This window comes from Rhincodon typus, chromosome 16, assembly GCF_021869965.1.
Source record: "Rhincodon typus isolate 14 chromosome 16, sRhiTyp1.1, whole genome shotgun sequence".
Taxonomy (NCBI): domain Eukaryota; kingdom Metazoa; phylum Chordata; class Chondrichthyes; order Orectolobiformes; family Rhincodontidae; genus Rhincodon; species Rhincodon typus.
In genome coordinates, this window is record NC_063347.1 from 7,181,053 (window position 1) to 7,198,963 (window position 17,911).

Genomic DNA, 17,911 nt, shown 5'->3' on the forward strand with positions numbered 1-17,911 from the left:
GTGTGTGTGTGTGTGTGTGTGTGTGTGTGTGTGTGTGTGTGTGTGTCTGTGTGTGTGTCTGTGTCTCTGTCTGTGTGTGTGTCTGTGTCTCTGTGTGTGTCTGTGTCTGTGTGTGCGTGTGTGTGTGTGTGTATAAAATGAAAACTATCTTTCTTTGCAACGTTATGCATAAAACTAACCAAAATTATTATTTTAAGAAGGAACAGAGAGATTTCTGTTATTGTTCTGTAAACAAATGATTGGTAAACAATTTGGTAAAATAATGGTAAAGACACACCTCTCCACCCTACCCTCACCGTCGGTCCTATTACAAAGAGCTTCCCATTCTAGTGAACTGCAGCCAGAGATTCGAACCAACACAGGGGTCAGGGTCCACAGCAGCTCATCCAAGGAGAGTCACTGTGAAATGAAGGGGTGTAGGTCACTGCCATTCAGAGTAAAGAATCTGGAGGGGAGTTGGCTGAGGGGGAGAAAGAGAGATAGTAGGTGTCAGTGATTGAAAGGGGAATTGGGGAGTGGCCTGGCATGAGATTCTGAAGGAAGGAAGAACAGCGATGCTGAGAATGCATCTCTACAAGGGCGGGGGGGGGGGGGGGGGGTGTAGAATTCTGAGGGAGTAAGGAGAGGCATTGTGAGGGAGGGACAGTCTGATAGAGAGAGTTTCTGAGGGAGGGACACTGCAAGGGAGGGACACACTGAGGGTGGGACACACTGAGGGCGGGACACACTGAGGGAGGGACATTGTAAGGGAGGGACACTCTGAGGGAGGAACATTGCGAGGGAGGGACACACTGAGGGAGGGACCACTGAGGGAGGGGCATTGCAAGGGATGGGCACTCTGAGGGAAGGACACACTGAGGGAGGGACATTCTGAGGGCAGGGCATTCTGAGGGAGAGATACTCTGAGGGAGAGATGCTCTGAGGGAAGGAAACTCTGAGGAGGGACAGTCTGAGGGAGAGATATTCTGAGGTAATGGCGCTCTAAGTGAGAGGCAGCACACCAACCTAAATTGGGGAGTTGGGAAAAAGGGCTAATATAAACTGGAGAGTGATCACCTGACTGGGTGGGGGAGGGTATGGGTGCAGCTCCTGCCTTTAGCAAGGAGGAGAAAGCATGGCAGCTTTAAGTGTGGTTGATAAGAACACCAGTGGAAACTGGGAGTGAAGTGGAGAGTCTAGAAACGAGGAAAACTGATCCATTCCCAACCACTGACCCCCCTCAATTGGAAGTAAGAAGGAATTCATCACAAAATGTGGTTACAGCAATAATTGGAGTGTTGCGTACTGTCTGGTCTCCATATTATGAAAAGGATATAGAAGCTCTGAAGAAGATCCAAGAAGATTTAGTTAAATGATGTAGAGCCAACATATTTATCTACAAAGACTGAAGAGGTTGGGACCAAGTTGTCTAAAAGGGTGAGGGCTCACTTGACAGGGCTCTTTGTAAGATTATAACAGGGCGTTTGTAGGGTAAACATAGAGAAAATATTCCAACCCTCATGGGATTCCAAAACCAGGGGGCCAAAACTATCAGATAATTCCTAACAAATTCCGTATGAATTCAAGGGAAATCTCCTTGCCCAGAATGTGGTGAGAATGTGCAACTCACTAAAACAGGAAGTGGTCAAGGATAATAACAGTACTACAGTTAGGGGGCAAAGGTGGAGTGGTGGTCATGTCACTGACATTGTACTTGAGAGGTGATGCTTTTGGGAGCATGGGTTCAAATCCCACCACAGCCACAGGAAATAATAAATCCAGAATTGAAAGTTGGCCTTTGTAAGAGTGACCATGAGCTTTCAGTGACTGTCAGAAAAATCCATCTGGATCATTAGGTTGATTCTGGAGTTGAGAGGTTTGGCTTATGAGGGTACAGTCAGTAGACTGGGATTGTACTCACTGGAATTTATAAGAATGAGGGGGATCTTATGGAAACATATAAAATTATGAAAGGAGTAGATAAGATAGAAGCAGGGAGGTTGTTTCCACTGGCAGGTGAAACTAGAACTAGGGGGGCATAGCCTGAAAATAAGGGGAGCAGTTTTAGGACTGAGCAGAGGAGGAACGTCTTCACCCAAAGGGTTGTGACTCTATGAAATTCCTTGCCCAGTGAAGCAGTTGAGGCTACCCCGTTGAATATTTTTAAGGCGAAGATAGATAGATTTTTAAACAGTAAAGGGTTATGGTGAGCGGGAGGGCAAGTGGAGCTGAGTCCATGAAAAGATCAGCCATGATCCTACTGAATGGCACAGCAAGCTCGAAGGGCCAGATGGCCCGCTCCTGCTCCTATTTCTTATGTTCTTATGCTCTAATGCCCTTGAAGCAAGGAAATCTGCCAGCTTTACCTGATACGGCCTCTATGAGACTCCAGACCCCCAGCAATGTGATCGATGGTTAACTGCCCTCTGAATGGAGGGGTAAGCCACTTAGTTTTGAGGGAAAACAGGGATGGGCAACAAATGGATGTCTTGATAGCAATGTCCACATCACATGAAAAATGAAAGAAAAACTAGCCATGCAAAAGTTATGACACTGGGTTTGGACGAAGAAGGTAGGAAGAGGCTCATGTTAATTATAAACTCCAGAATCAATCAGTTGGGCCGAATGGCTTGTCTCTGAGCCCACTCAGTGTAACACAGTCCTGAGTGCCACCAGAATTCATCTTGATCTCTTGGGACAGAGCCTGAAACTCGTTGACATGGTAACTTTGGAGATTCTCCCAATCTCCCACTGCAGTTACCTCAGGAAATCCGCATGAACCCCCTTGCAGAAACCCGTGACAAAATAATTTATCAGAATAAATACTTCAGGATCAGTTAGTTGCAGTAGAAAGAAGAATTCCAAACACATAATTCTCTCTGGAAGGTCAACACAAAATCTGCTAAACTGATCACTAGATGTGGAGGTGTCAGTGTTGGACTGGAGTGGACAAGGTCAGAAATCACACAACATCAGGTTATAGTCCAACAGGTTTCTTTGAAAACACAAGCTTTTGGAGCGTAGCCCCTTCATCAGGTGAAGTGACAAAGGGGCAGCACTTCAAAAGCTTGTGTTTTCAAATAAATCTGTTGGACTATAGACAAGCTGTTCTTTATCCCTTTGAGGTGTTATAATCCAGCTTTATCAGTTAAACCATGTGACTCAATCCCAACGCAGTGAACACCTTCAATTCTCTGAACTATTCTTTCTGGATCCACAACTCTGTTTTGGAAGGACAGCAGCTGAGTTCTCCCCCATGCCCTGGCCAATAAATATCACTCAAGGTTAGATAGGTTAGATAGGTTCTTGATTATCAAGGGGATCAAGGGTTACGTGGAGAAAGCAGGAGAATGGGGTTGTGGAACTTATCAGTCATGATTGAATGGCGGAGCAGACTCGATGGGCCGAATGGCCTAATTTCTGCTCCTATGTCTTATGGTCTTATGGTCTAACCAACAGCACTGAAAAAAAACCATTCTGCACATTATCATATTTCCATTTGTGGGATTTTCATAGAATCCCTACAGCATGGAAACAGGCCATTCGGCCCAACAAGTCCACACCACCCCTCTGAAGAGCATCCCACCCAGACCCATTCCCCTAATTTCCCATGTCTAACCTAAACATCCCTGAACATCATGGGCAATTTAGCATGGCCAATCCACCTACCCTGCACATGTTTAGACTGGGGGAGAAAACTGGAGCACCCAGAGGAAACCCACGCAGACATGGGGAGAATGTGCAAACTCCACACAGACAGTCGCCCGAAGGTGGAATCAAACCCGGGTCCCTGGCGCTGTAAGGCAGCAGTGCTAACCACTGAGCCACCATGCCACCCGTACTGCACATAAATCTACTGCCGCAATTCCTATGCTACAAAAGTCACTATGCAACAAATATTTCATTGATGCTTTGGGACACGAGGAGCGCTATACGAATGCATGGACCCCCCCCTTACCTTTCAGCAAAACACTTGTTACACCTCCCCAGTAACAGACTGAACCTCCTCAACTCGCCGTGCCCATAGCCAAGTTGGCAGCTACAATGCTGGCATCTTGCTAGCAAATGTGGAAATTTTGTCCAGGCATGTCCTGTCAACAATAAGCAAAACGAATCCAATCCGACCAATTACAACCGTTGTCAATCTACTCTTGAGCATCAGCAAAGTGTTGGAAGGGCTCGTCAATACTGCCACCCAGTTGCAGTTAACTCAGCAATGACCTGCTCACAGATGTTCACTTTGAATTCTTCCAGGGGTGCCCAGCTCCAGACATTAGTACAGCCTCTTGATTCAAACATGGACAAAAAAGCTGAATTGCAGAGGTGAGGTGAGAGTGACTGCCCTTGATATCAAAGGAGCCTAGAAAAGATTCTCATAGGCCCAGTTTCATGTTGCTTCTGGTTTCTAACACAATAAAGATGTTTATTTTGTTGCTGAGTGTAAATGAGTATTTACAGAATGTTTCTTCCCTTCAATTAGGACAACCTATTGCATTGCTTCCTAAAATTACAGCCTTGCATAAACCACAGAAAAGTCCCTTTGAATGTGTGAGCTTAATCCACACACAAGCACTTTCATCTTACACAAACTACATCCAACAACAACCCCCATAAAAGGAGGAGAGGCATCAGCACACATTTTGAAAAGAAGAAATAAAATAAATATTATGTTTTTTTTGTTTGAAATCAGAGCATCACTTTCTAGCACTTCCTCTGGCAGGTCATTCCATACACGCACCACCCTCTGCATGAAAAAGTTGCCCCTTAGGTCCATTTACCCCTCTCACCTTAAACCTATGCCCCCTAGTTTTGGACTCCCCTACCTTGGGGAAATTTACCCAATCCAAGCCTCTCATGATTTTATAAATGTCTTTAAAGCCCCCTCACTCTCCGACACTCCAGGAAAAATAGCCCCAGCCTATTCAGCCTCTCCCTATACCGAAACCCTCCAACTTCCTTGTAAATCTTTTCTGAACCCTTTCAAGTTTAACAACATTTCTCCTATAGCAAGGACACCAAACCTAAATAGTTTACCCTGTATCCTTAGACTATGAACCCTGGTCCTGGACTCCCATGTCATCAGGAACATCCCTCTTGCATCTACCTTATCTCGTCCTGTTGGAATTTTATACATCATTTTCATCCCCCCACATCCTTCTGAACTTCAGTCAATACAATCCTAACCGATTCAACTTCTCCTTATACATCAGTCCCACTATCCCAGGTTTCAGTCCCATTATCCCAGGTAGCAGTCCCACTATCCCAGGTAGCAGTCCCACTATCCCAGGTATCAGCCTGTTTCTTTCCTCTTGTGGAAAAGAAACAGCAGCAGAATGGCAATTCTAGTTTTCAAAGTCTCCAGCTTCTCAGGGCTTGAAGAAAGTCCTCAGCTCTTTTAGCAGTCCAAGCAAACAAGGCTAGAAAAAAAAAGCCAAGCTTTTCTTTGTGTGCAGCAAGAAAAGTCAGAGAGTTAGTCACTGTCCATGTAACTCTGGAAGAAACAGAGAAAATCACATCAGGTGGATACTCAGAAATTTTTCAAAAGGAAGCACTTGTGACCTCGTTAATTGAGTAAGAAATGTTCGAGCGAAGATCAGATTGATAGATCACTGAGCTTGACTGCTGGAAAAAATGTAAGTGAGGAACTGATAACAGGGAACATGGAAATTTAAACTGTTATCTTAGTCCTCATGACAGAGGACACTGCAAACATTCCAAAGATATCAGATAAGCAAGGCGCTAATGGGAGTAAAGGTGTTGTAACTGAGGGACAAAGTATTAGACAAATTAATAGGGCTTAAGTTAGACAAATCAACAGGACCTAATGGCTGGCACCCAAGGGTTAGAAGAGTCTGCAAAGATAGTGGAGGTATTGGTTGATACATCTCAGAACTCACTGGATCCTGAGCAGATTCCAGCAGATTGGAAAGCTGCTAACATGATATCCCCGCCCAAGAGGCAAGGAGACAGAGTGCAGGAAACTCTAGACGAAGTGGCTAATATCTCTTGTTGGGCATAATAATTCAGGAAGCCCAACCAGAAAGCAACATCATTTATTGTTGAACACCAAAACAGACCCACTTATGCATAGCATACGCAGGCTGGTCCCAGCCCAAAACAGACCCATCCCTGCTTTATTTCTTCTGTCTTTTCTCTACCCAGAAGTATTATCGCTCACAAGTGAGCAACTTTCCAACCACCAAAATTACCATGACCTTTTGTTTTAAACTTCTAACTGCCACCAGAAAAACACCAGGGTGGCCAATTCGATATTTACAAGCCAAGCCAACTGACTCTACTTTATTTTTATATTTTCTAACTAACCTGTTCTGAGATGTTATTACACAGCTCTGGAGCAGCCCACCTGACTCAGAGGCAGGGACACCATGCCTGCACCATAAGAGCCCACTTTGGATCTGCCTTTTTTTTCATAATCCAAAGTGCTATTACGCTCAACTGAGATCGCTGTGACTTGTCTTTTACATGTTTTTAATTACTAACCTTCACCGGTGAAAACATCCATGTAGCCAATTGAATAATTGTGTAGATGTAGTTCGCTTTATTCATTCACGGGATGAGGGTGTTGCTGGCCAGGCAGCATTTATTGCCCATCCCTAATTACCCAGAGGGCAGTTGAGAGTCAACCACATTGCTGTGGATCTGAAGTCACATGTAGGCCAGACCAGGCAAGGATGGCAGTTTCCTTCCCTAAAGGACATTAGGGAACCAGATGGGTTTTTCTAACATGTAGTGTATTTAGATTTCCAGAAAGGTGCCACAAAAAAGCATATTGCACAAGTTGGGAGCTCACAGTATGAGAGATAATGTATTGGCATGGATTGAGGATTGGTTAACACACGGAAGGCAGAGAGTTGGGATGAATAGTTTCTGTTTTAGAGTTGGAAAGATATAAGCTGTGGAATGCCACAAGGATCAGACCTAGGGCCTCAAATGTGTACTATCTACATTAATGCCTTGGAGCAGAGGCAGAATACGATATATCCAATTTTACTGATGACACAAAAATATTGATTTGATTTGACTCATTGTCATCACATGTACCTAAGTACAGTGAAAAGCTTCGTTTTACGAGCAGTACAGGCAGATCATAGCAAACAAGGACAAACAGATCATAGGGTGCTTAGACAGACTGAGGCATGCAAGGTTACACTGCACGGGAGGTGCATAAAGCAAGATCAACATTAGCAAGATAAGTGGGAGGGCATGTTGTGACGAGGACATAAGACTCCAAGGTTATAAGGTTGGGTGAGGGGCAGAAACTTGGCAGATGGAATTTAATGTGGGAAAGCATGGGGTCATGCTCGGAATAAACAAATGATAGAGTATTAGTTTAAACAGAGACTCCAAAAAAAAGGTGAAGCAGGGAGGGATCTGGATGTTCTCGTGCACGAAACGTAAAACATTAACCAGTAAATGCAGCAAGTAATTAAGTAGGCAGATGGAAATTTGGCCACAATTGCTAGGGGGCTGAAGTTTAAAATTAAGGAAGTCTTGTTACAAATATACAGGGAGTGGGGAGGTTGTACTTGGAGTATGGTGAAGAGTTGTTCTCCTTGCACTTAAGACAGGATGTACTGGCATTGGAGGCAGTGCAGGAGAGGTTCACTAGGTTGATTTCTGGGATGCACAGATTGACCTATCTGGAACAAGTAAACAGTTTAGACCTTTATTCACGAGCATAAAGAAGAATAAGCAGTGATCTTAATAAAATATGCACAATTCTGAGGGGACTTGACAGATTTAAGAAGATGTTTCCACAAGTGGGGGAATCTCGAATCAGGGGACATAGTTACAGAATAAAAGGAACACACATTTAAAACAGATGCAAAAAATTATTCTCTCAGAGGGTTGTGAAAGTCTGGAACTTTCATCCCCAGTGAGTTGTGGAGGCCAGATCACTGAAAGTATCTGACAAAGACACAGATGGGTATTTGAAGTATCTAGGAGTTGAGGGCCATGAGGAGCTGGTGTGAAACACGAGTCAAGGCCTGGGGGAGACATGCCAATGATCTTATTGAATGGTAGGGCAGACCTGAGAAGTTGAATGGCCTGCTCCTGTTTCTTATGTTCTTATGTACAAGGGGAAAGGGGCAATGCTGACAACAAAACAATCAAAATTTTATTTTTTACTTTAAGACTCTTTTAAAACTGAAATTACGCCTCTCTAAATCACCACCTCATCCTCACTTTGACTCTTCCCTCATGCTAACTGGCCTATTCACCTCAGCAGACCAGATTTTCATTAGAAAAGAGCACAGGTTTCGACATCCACTTGGGACGCAGTCTTGTTGAAGCAACACAATTAATACGGTAAGTCCCCTTGGTGAACTGTTACCCACAATGCACCCCCACCGTTCAGAGTTGTCGGGTCAAAATCCTTGAGCTCCTTCTCTCGCATCCCAAGGAATGCAACAGATAAAGGCGGCAGCTCACCGTAACCATCTTCTCCAGGTCAATTAGGGACGGGTAATAAATGCTGATCCAGACGGCACACCATGAACTAATTTCATTTTCATCAATTCAGGGGATGAGGGCGTCACTGGCTAGGCCAGCATTTATTACCCATCCCTAAATGCCCAGAGAGCAGTTAAGAGTCAACTCCATTGCTGTGGGTCTGGAGTCACACGTAGGCCAGACCAGGTAAGGATGGCAGTTTCCTTCCCTAAAGGACATTAGTGACCAGATGGGTTTTCCCCCCAACAATTGGCAATGATCATCATTAGACTCTTAATTCCAGATTTTTTTTAAAATTCAAATTCTACCATTTGCCATGGCAGGATTCAAACCCATGTTCCCAGAACATTATCTGGTCTCTGAATTAACAGTCCAGCAGTAACACCACTAGGCCATCACCTCCCCATCAAATTAATAGAAAAAACACTGACTAGATCACAAGACGGTACAAATGACCACAGGAGTGAACGAGAACATCTGAAACAGAGTTTCCTGACATTCCACCCTCAAATAAAGCTTTATTCTGGAGAAAGAGAGCTCCAACAGATTGCACATAATGAGGTTTTGTTTGAAATGTCGGCAAAATATCAATCAGTAGTGAAACGATGCTTTGTATTGGAGGTGTACATTTCTTGTTTAAACTCTGCACCTCTGTGACACCTGGCACAGATGCAGTAAATGGTGAACCTGAAGACTTTTGACTTTTTTAATGAATCAGTTCTTTCCTTTGGCAAGAGATCAATCCGGGGCACTCACAGTGTTTGCACACACCCTGGATAATTGAGCCTTGCCTCCTGAAAGAATCAGTCAAGGTTTCTGTTCAAACAACGGAAAAGAAAACATTCCCTGTCCTTTTTATTTGTTTCCTTTTGCTTTAGATTCGAAAAGACTGGAGCTACACAAAAAGAATCATACAGACTTTTCCTCTGTTGGTACGGTGCCCACCCAGTAAAATATGACAGAGGGTGAAGATGGTGTTGTAGTTAAGACACTGGGTTAATAACCCAGAAGTCCAGACCACTCCTCTAGGGCACATGGGTTCTAAATCTTTCCATGATGAAATTTAAATAATAAATCTAGGATGGAAAGTGCTAATGTAAAAGGCAATGTTACCAATTGTTGTAGGAACCAAAAACAGAAGTTGCTGGAAAAGCTCAGCAGGTCTGGCAGCATCTGTGAAGAGAAATCAGAGTTAATGTTTCGGGGTCTCGTGACCCTTCCTCAGAACTGATTCCAATGTTCCTGCGAGCTTCCTCATGTCTTGCCACTTATTTACCACTCACTAGTCACCTTCTCCCTTCCAAACTGCATCACTTCACACTTTTCACATGATGTTGAATTCCATCTGCCACTGGTCCGTCCACCTGACCAACCCATCTATATCTTCCTACAACCTAAGAACTCCTTTCTCACTATTAACCACCCGGCCAATCATGGCATCATCTGCAAACTTACTTCTCATTCCCCCCAACATTCTCATCTATGTCATTTATATATATCAAAATCAATAGGGACCCAGCACTGGTCCCCATGGTACACCACTGGACACTTGTTTCCAATCACACAAACAGCTTTCGACCACCACCCTCTGTCTTCTGTCACTAAACCAATTTTAGGTCTATCTTGCCAAGTTACCCTGGATCCTGTGAACTTTTACTTTATCAGTCTCTCACGTAGGATCTTAGCGACGGCCTTGTTGAAATCTACCTCCCTCCCAAAATCCACAAACAGGATTGCCTTGGCATATCCAGCCTGTTGGTGCCTCAATGAACTCACTCCTTCCTATCTTGACTCTATCTATTTTGTGCCACTCCCACCCGCTCCCATCCCCAGTGCCCCTACTCCATTTGGTCTCTCCTCACTTCCATTTGTGATGTTTCTGATGCATTACATCAGTTCCTCAATTTCCTGGTCCTAGCCACCTCCTCTTCCCCATGGATGAGCAATCCCTCTACACGTCCATCCCCCATCAGGATGGTCTGAAGGTTTTCCACTTCATCCTTGGACAGGAACTGTCTCCATCCACCACTGCCCTCATTCTCCTGGGCTGAGGTCTTTCTCAACTTTTCCTCCAATTTGTCTCGCTTTCTCCAAGTCAAAGGTACGGCTATTTATGCCTGTCACTTTGTGGGGCATGTGGACCATTCCTCAATCCAGTCCAACTCAGATCCCCACTCACAATCTTTTCTCCCATTGTATCATGAATTATATCATCGGTGCTGTTTCCTACTCGCATCTAGAATTGGAAACAGTCATCATGTTTCTTCTAATTTCCATCCTTCTCCCATCTTCACCTGGCCCATCTTTCCTTTCCTTCATTGACTTCTCTGTTTCCATTTCTGGGGATAGGCTCATCACCAATACCCACTACAAACCCACCGACTCCCACAGTTACCTCGACCTGCTTCCTGCAAGGATTCCATTCTGTTTTCCCATGTTTCTCCATCTTTCTCACATCTATTCTGATTATGCCACCATGGTGCCTTGTCATGACCTCCTTTATCCTCAACTAAGGATTCCCATCTGCTGCACTTACCAAAATTAACATTCCCTTTGTATTTTGCCCTGGGCACATTCACCATCTGTCCCACTTGCTCCTCCTCCCCCAGTGCTACGTCATAAAAACCAACATTTTCCAGCTCCAAAAACGAGTTAAAAGTGTTAAATTTGTTTCTCTCTTCATCAGGTGGTGCCAGACCTACTGAGTTTCTCCAGCACTATAGACCAGTGACAAAAGCAGAAGTTGCTGGAAAAGCTCAGCAGGTCTGGCAGCATCTTTGAAGAAAAAATCACAGTTAACGTTTCGGTTCCGGTGACCCTTCCTGATGAAGAGTCACCAGGCCCAAAACGTTAACTCTAATTTTTTCTTCACGGATGCTGCCAGACCTGCTGAGCTGTTTTTAGCAACTTCCGGTTTTGTTCCTGATTCACAGCATCTGCAGCTCTTTCAGTTTTTATTTTCTATGGACCAGTGAGTCTGCTGGAGTCAAGGTCTTTTTGCCTGGGGTGGGGCAGTCCAAAACTAGAGGGCATATGTTTAAGGTGAGAGGAGAAAGATTGAAAAGGGACCTAAGGCGTAACTTTTTCACACAGAGGGTGGTGCGTGTATGGAATGAGCTGCCAGAGGAAGTGCTGGACAGTGATACAATTACAACATTTAAAAGGCATTTGGATGGGTATATGAATAGGGAGGTTTTAGAGGGATATGCACCAAATGGGACTAGGTTGCTTTTTTATTCATGCACAGGAGATTGGGTGTCACTGGCTAGGCAGCATTTATTGCCCATCCCTAATTACCCAGAGGGTAGTTAAGACTCAACCACATTGCTGTGGGTCTGGAGTCACATGTGGGATAGACCAGTTAAGGATAGCAATTTCCTTCCTTAAAGGACATTAATGAGCCAAATGGGTTTTTCCAACAATGGATTCATGAGACAAATTGATTCCAGGATTTTTTTAAATTCAAATTCCTCCATCTGCTGTGGTGGGTTTTGAACCTAGGTCCCCAGAACATTATTTGGGTTACTAGATTAATAGGCTAGTGATAATACCACTAGGCCAGTGCCTCCGCTAAAGAGTGGGACATCTGGTTGGCGTGGATGAGTTTGATCGAAGGGTCCGTTTCTGTGCTGTACGTCTCATTGATTCTACCAATTAGCGAAGGAATAAAGAGTATCTCTAACAAAAGTGACTAAAAATTGACCAGTTCTACCACACGGTTCCCAGATTTTCTCTGCAAACTCTTTGATCAGTTCAAAAACAAGGGGAAAATAATGAACATAGCTTCCCAAAGTGAGGGTTGAGGGTAGTGACTCACAGTGAATTTTGGGGCTGACGATTGCCCTAGAGCTCCCTCGTGTAGCTTCAGCTCCTAATCCCCACATTTATTTCAAATTGTAATCACAGTTTAAACTTCAAAACCTCGAGCCCTGACTTCCGCAGCTGTAAACTGATGGAACTTGTGTGTTTCGTAAGAACCGTGAAATTCCTTTGCTATTCCCAAAATGGGATACAAAGACATATATCCAAATGTGGTGATGACACAAAGTTAGTCGGCACTTGTAGACAGTGTAAATGACAGCATAAAATTTCAAGGGGATATTGGTAGGCTAAGTGAATGGGCAAAGCTCTGGCAAATGGAGTCCAGCATAAGCAAGTGTGAGGTAATCCATTTTGCACTGAAACAGGAGAGAGCCAGGTACTTTCTAAATGGTCTGCAATAAGGATGCGGAAGTTATGCTGAAATTATACAAGATCCTGGTTAGACCCCACTTGGAGCACTGTGAGCATTTCTGGGCACCACATCTTAGGAAGGATAGACTGACGCTGGAGGGAGTTTAAAGTAGATATACAGGAATGATACTGGACTTCAGAGATTGTTATGAGGGGAGATTATACAAATTTGACCTTTTTTTTGAGAATGTGGGCTAAAGGGTGATTTGATTGAATTCTTCAAGCTATTCACATGAAAAGACAAGATAGATAAAGATAAAATATACAGGTTTAGGGATTCTAGGGGGCATAGTCTGAGAATTAGGGGCCAAATGGCTACAAATCACTTCTGCACACAAATGGCGGCAAATATTTAGAACTTGCTTCCACAAGTGGCAATGGATGCTAGACCAGTTGTTAATTTTAAATCTGTGACGGATAATTTTTTTGTTAACCAGTGGGTACTAAGGGATATGGGCCATAGGTAGGTATGTGGAGTTGGGCCACAGATTAGCCATGATCTCACTGAATGGCAGAACAGGCTCGAGGGGCAGTTCCTAGATCCCCTCACCCCGCCCCAACTCTGATAGGTCTCTCTGAGGGGTCACGACAATTTTCAATGGGGTCCTGTTAGGAACGGGTTTGGGAATTCCCCTGTCCTGTGCACTCAACATTAAAAGACTTCCCCCTGACCTCTCATCTTGTAGGTTAGCCGGTATCCCTGCAGAGGAAGTGCAGGCGGTTTCCATGCCAATTTCAGCCTGAAGTGTCCAGTTTTGGCCACTCGGAAATTTGAAACTCCAGGGAGGGTTTCTGAAAGACAAAGTCAATTAACAAAGGACATCATTAATGCCGCAAAACACACTGCAGTAAGTTCTCAAACCAAGGCACAATCTCCCCTCAAAAATCCCACAGCATCATTTCAAAGGTTCTAGTTTCCTGGCAAATAATTATCCAACCAACACCACAAAAAAAGCAGACAATCAGATCTCATTGTTGGACATTGCTTTTTACAAAATAACAGTCATATCATCTTTAACATTCCTGTTACAATTCAAAAGTAATTAATTGGCTGTATATTACAGTTTAGGATGTCCTAATGTGGTGAAAGGTACTATTTAAATGCAAGTCGTTTCCAATTTGTGGTTACTACAGTCAGGTTTGCATTTAAAATTGGAAAAATTCTGAATCTCCAGTTATGGAATTTAAGAACAAGAGGAGTATGACTAATAGAAGATTTCTGTTTTAAACTGTCTCTAATTCAAGGTAAATGGGATAGTTTAGAGAGGGGGATGTAACATCCAAAATCTGCCCAGAGAATAGCTCCTGTGACCTCATTGTCATGGGGACAGAGGCCCAGATTAAAACCTATTGAAAGTAAGATGCAAATCTGACCACCCAGACAAAAAGGAATTGATCTTGCTGTACCCGGATTCTCAGACACTGCGATCTGGGGAAGAAGACCCACAATGGATGCTGTTATACCCAGCAGAAGAAATTTTTCTGAAGAAGGGTCCCGACCCGAAACGTCAACTTTCCTGTTCCTCTGATGCTGCCTGGCCTGCTGTGTTCCTCCGGCTCCACGCTGTGTTATCTCTGACTCCAGCATCGGCAGTTCTTACTATCTCAAAAGAAAATGACTGCTGTTATGTCAACCATCAACCAGGGTGGTGGTGAGGATTAATTCCTTGTTTGCATTTATGTTACAGTCGGAGGGGGTGCGTGTGGTGTGGGGCACTGGGGGACAAAAGTGATCGGAATGTGAGAATGACGGAACAATGATGTGTCTAACTGCCAGAATTGGAAATAGACGGTCCCATTGGGGTGGGGGGAGGGGAGAGAGGACATAGTGACAGCAAATGTAACAAGTAAAGCTAAAAGAAAGGGATGAAATGGGAGTGGGTTCACTATTTGAAGGTGTTGAATTCAATATTAAGTCCAGAAGGCTGTAACGTGTCTAGTCTGAAGACGAGATGTTGCTCCTCCAGTTTGCACTGTGATTCACGGGAGCACTGCAGCATGCTGAGGACAGACAAGTGGGCATGCGAGTAGGTCGCTGTGTTAAAATGACTGGCTATGGGAAGGTCGGGGGTATGTTTTTGCATGGACTGCAGGTGTTCTGCAAAGCAGTCACCTAGTCTGCATTTGGTTTCTCCGATGTAGAGTAGCCCACATTGGGTGCAGCGAATACAATATTGTTTGGGCTCTTGGATGGTGAGCAGGGAGGAAGTGAAGGGGCAGGCATTGTACTTTCTGCAGTTACATGGGAAGGCGCCATGGGAAGGAGGGATGGTGTTGGTTGTAGTGGAATGGACTACAATGTCCTGGAGGGAACGATCCCTGTGAAATGCAGACACGGGGAGTGAGGGAAAGACGTGTTTGGTGGTGGCTTAGTGCTGGAGTTGTCTGAAATGGCAGCCAATGATCCTTTGAATGTGAAGGCTGGCGGGATGAAGAGTGAGGACACTGTTGTGAATGATGGGAAGGGGCAAGGCCAGAAGCACGGGTGATAGGTCGGATGTGGTTGAGGGCGGGAAACTACAGTCATGGAAGGAGCAAACCATGTCAGCAGCGTTGTTTTCAAAGGTGGCGTCATCCAAACAATTACAATAGAGGTGAAGGAACTGGGACCACGGGATAGAATCCTTACAGGACATGGGGTGTGAAGAGCTGTAGCAGAGGTAGCTATGGGAGCCAGTGTCTTTGTAGTGGATGCCAGTGGACAGTATATTCCCTGAACTGGAGATGGACAGGTCCAGGGTCCCGACCCGAAAGGTCAGCTTTCCTGATCCTCTGATGCTGCCTGGCCTCCTGTGTTCCTCCAGCTCCACCTTGTGTTATCCCAGATCTCCATGACCCTTTATTTAAGAATTTCTCCCACTATTACCTGAGAACAATCCAGCTCCAATTTTAAGATTAAGTCCCCTTGTTTTGGACTGACTCCACCAGTTCCTTTATATCCACCACATCATAGCCTAGAGCATCTTTAGCTTCTCAATTCAATCACTTTTAATTTTCTATGTACAGGAGATTACAAGCTTTATCTATGGTAATACATCCAACCAGTTTAACATTTATAAGTCCCATATTGGTGCGAACAAGGCTACAAAGTTGTGTTTTGTGACAACATATATTACTGGGGCAGCATCAAACGTTTCCACATCCATTGGGTTGAGTCCAACGATCTTAGGCAAATCTAAGAGGGTTGGTGGTGCAGCAACTGGAGAAGAAGACTCCAAATGGAATCAACTGAAGATACTCACTTGTCCTGCCCTTGCCTGCAGTAGATTCCCCAATGCTGTTTGCATACTGAGCAATCACTGTGACCAGATATTCAGTTGCGGGCTTCAGTCCTTGTAAAAAAGCCGAGTTTTCACCTGAGCGGACAGTAATCTGGTCAAAATAAAAATGTTAAAATGTGACAGTCAGCAAAAATAAAGCAAATCCAATCGCGATACAACACACGTACCATAAAACCCAACGTTAGTTGCAGTTTCGATCAAGTACACTGAGGTGGATTTTGTCTGGGAGTTGCTTGTTCCTTTTTTTCTCCCGAAGTGTTTACAAGAGACCCCTGTAAAACCTTGTTAAATTAGCACTCAGCTGTTTCACAATTAGCCGTGTAAAGGCGACGAACACACAAATTATGAGTAGGAATAGGCCATTTAGATATTCGATGTAGCTCTGGCATTGAACAAGATCGTGGATAATCTGATGGTGGTCTTTACATGCCTGTCTCCCCCCCACAGGCCCCCTCCCCCCATGCAGTTTGTCTCCCTTGTCAATTGTTCTGCATTACTTGGGCAGTGTGGTGGAAATCAAGCCCTGCTTTTTCAGAAGTCATCACAAAAGTTAAAGAAAAGTTACCTAAGTATACAAAGTCCCCAATTTAATCCACAAAATACACACAGGTTAATAGAAAACATGACGTGATTTTCTGGACTTAACAAGAAATTAACAAATACAAAGGCTGTTCAAAACAATAACAGAGATAGCTGGAGAAACTCAGCAGGTCCAGCAGCATCAATGAAGAGAAAGCAGGGTTAACATTTTGAGTCCAATCACCCTTCAGCAGAACTTCACAGAAAATATTCAGCAGGTCTGGCAGCATTTGTGGAGAGTTGTTTCAAGTCTGCTATGACTCTTCTTCAGAAGTCATACAGCCATTGAGTTGTACAATGTTGTATAACATGAAATAGGTCCTTCAGTCTGCGAGGACCGGATATCCTAACCTGAGCTCGTTCCATTTGCCCAGATCCCTCCAAATCCTTCCTACGTTCAGAAGAAGACATTTCTTTTGAATAACGGTCAATTGGACTCAAAACCTTAGCTGCTTTTCTCTCTCCTCAAATGCTGCCAGACATGCTGATCCAATCATTTTCAACTCCACTTTCCTGCCATTTCTTCTTATCACTTAATTCCCTAACTGATTAAAAATCGATCTCAGCCTTGAATATACTCGATGACACAGCCTCAACAGGCCTCACTGGGAAAAAATTCCACAGATACACCACCCTCTAAGAGAAAAAATATTCTTCCTCATCTCTCTTTTAATGGGATACCCTTTATTCTGAGATCATGCTCTCTGGTCCTATATTTTCCCACAAGCCGAAACAATCTCACCGCATTTACCCTGTCAAGTCCTCTAAGAATCTTGTGTGTTTCAACATGCGTCATCTTCTCATTTTCCTAAACTTCAGTGGGTACAGGCCCAACCTTGGCCAATGCCCTTCATTATTGATTCATCAACGGGAGAAAATAATCTTTCAGTTTCACAAATTCAGACAGCATGGAGACAGGCCCTTCAGCCCAACTCATCAATGCTGAACCAATTTCCTAAACTGAACTGGTCCTATTTGCCTGCATTTGCCCCATATCCCTTTAAACCTTTTCTAAACATGTACCTGTCCAAATGTCCTTTAAATGTTGTAATTGTATCTGCCTCTACCACTTCCTCTGGCAGCTCATTCCACATGCACACCACCCTTTGCGTGAAAAAGTTACTCCTCAGGTCCTTTTTAAATCTTTCCCTTCTCGCCATGAACTAATGCCCTCTAGTTTTGGGTTCCCCTGTCCTGGGGAAAAGACCTTGGCTAGTCACCTTATCTATGCAGCTCATGATTTTGATCCCCCTCACAATATAGTCCCCCAATTTAACCGTACACATACACACACATACACACACACATACACACACACACACACACACAGACGTACACACACACGCGCACGCGTACACACAGAC

At 44.1% G+C, this 17,911-nt stretch overlaps 1 protein-coding gene across 1 annotated transcript in view; it reads right to left on the bottom strand.

Annotated features, from left to right (window-relative positions):
- LOC109916443 (collagen alpha-1(VII) chain-like) overlaps positions 1-17,911 on the bottom strand; it is a 127,001-nt gene that overhangs the window by 47,844 nt on the left and 61,246 nt on the right. Inside the window, exons 8-9 of the mRNA XM_048606679.1 lie at positions 15,930-16,059; positions 13,360-13,479 (exon numbers count right to left, since the gene is read on the bottom strand). Of these exons, the coding sequence (XP_048462636.1) occupies positions 13,360-13,479; positions 15,930-16,059 (250 nt within the window). The remainder of the gene's footprint in view (positions 1-13,359; positions 13,480-15,929; positions 16,060-17,911) is intronic.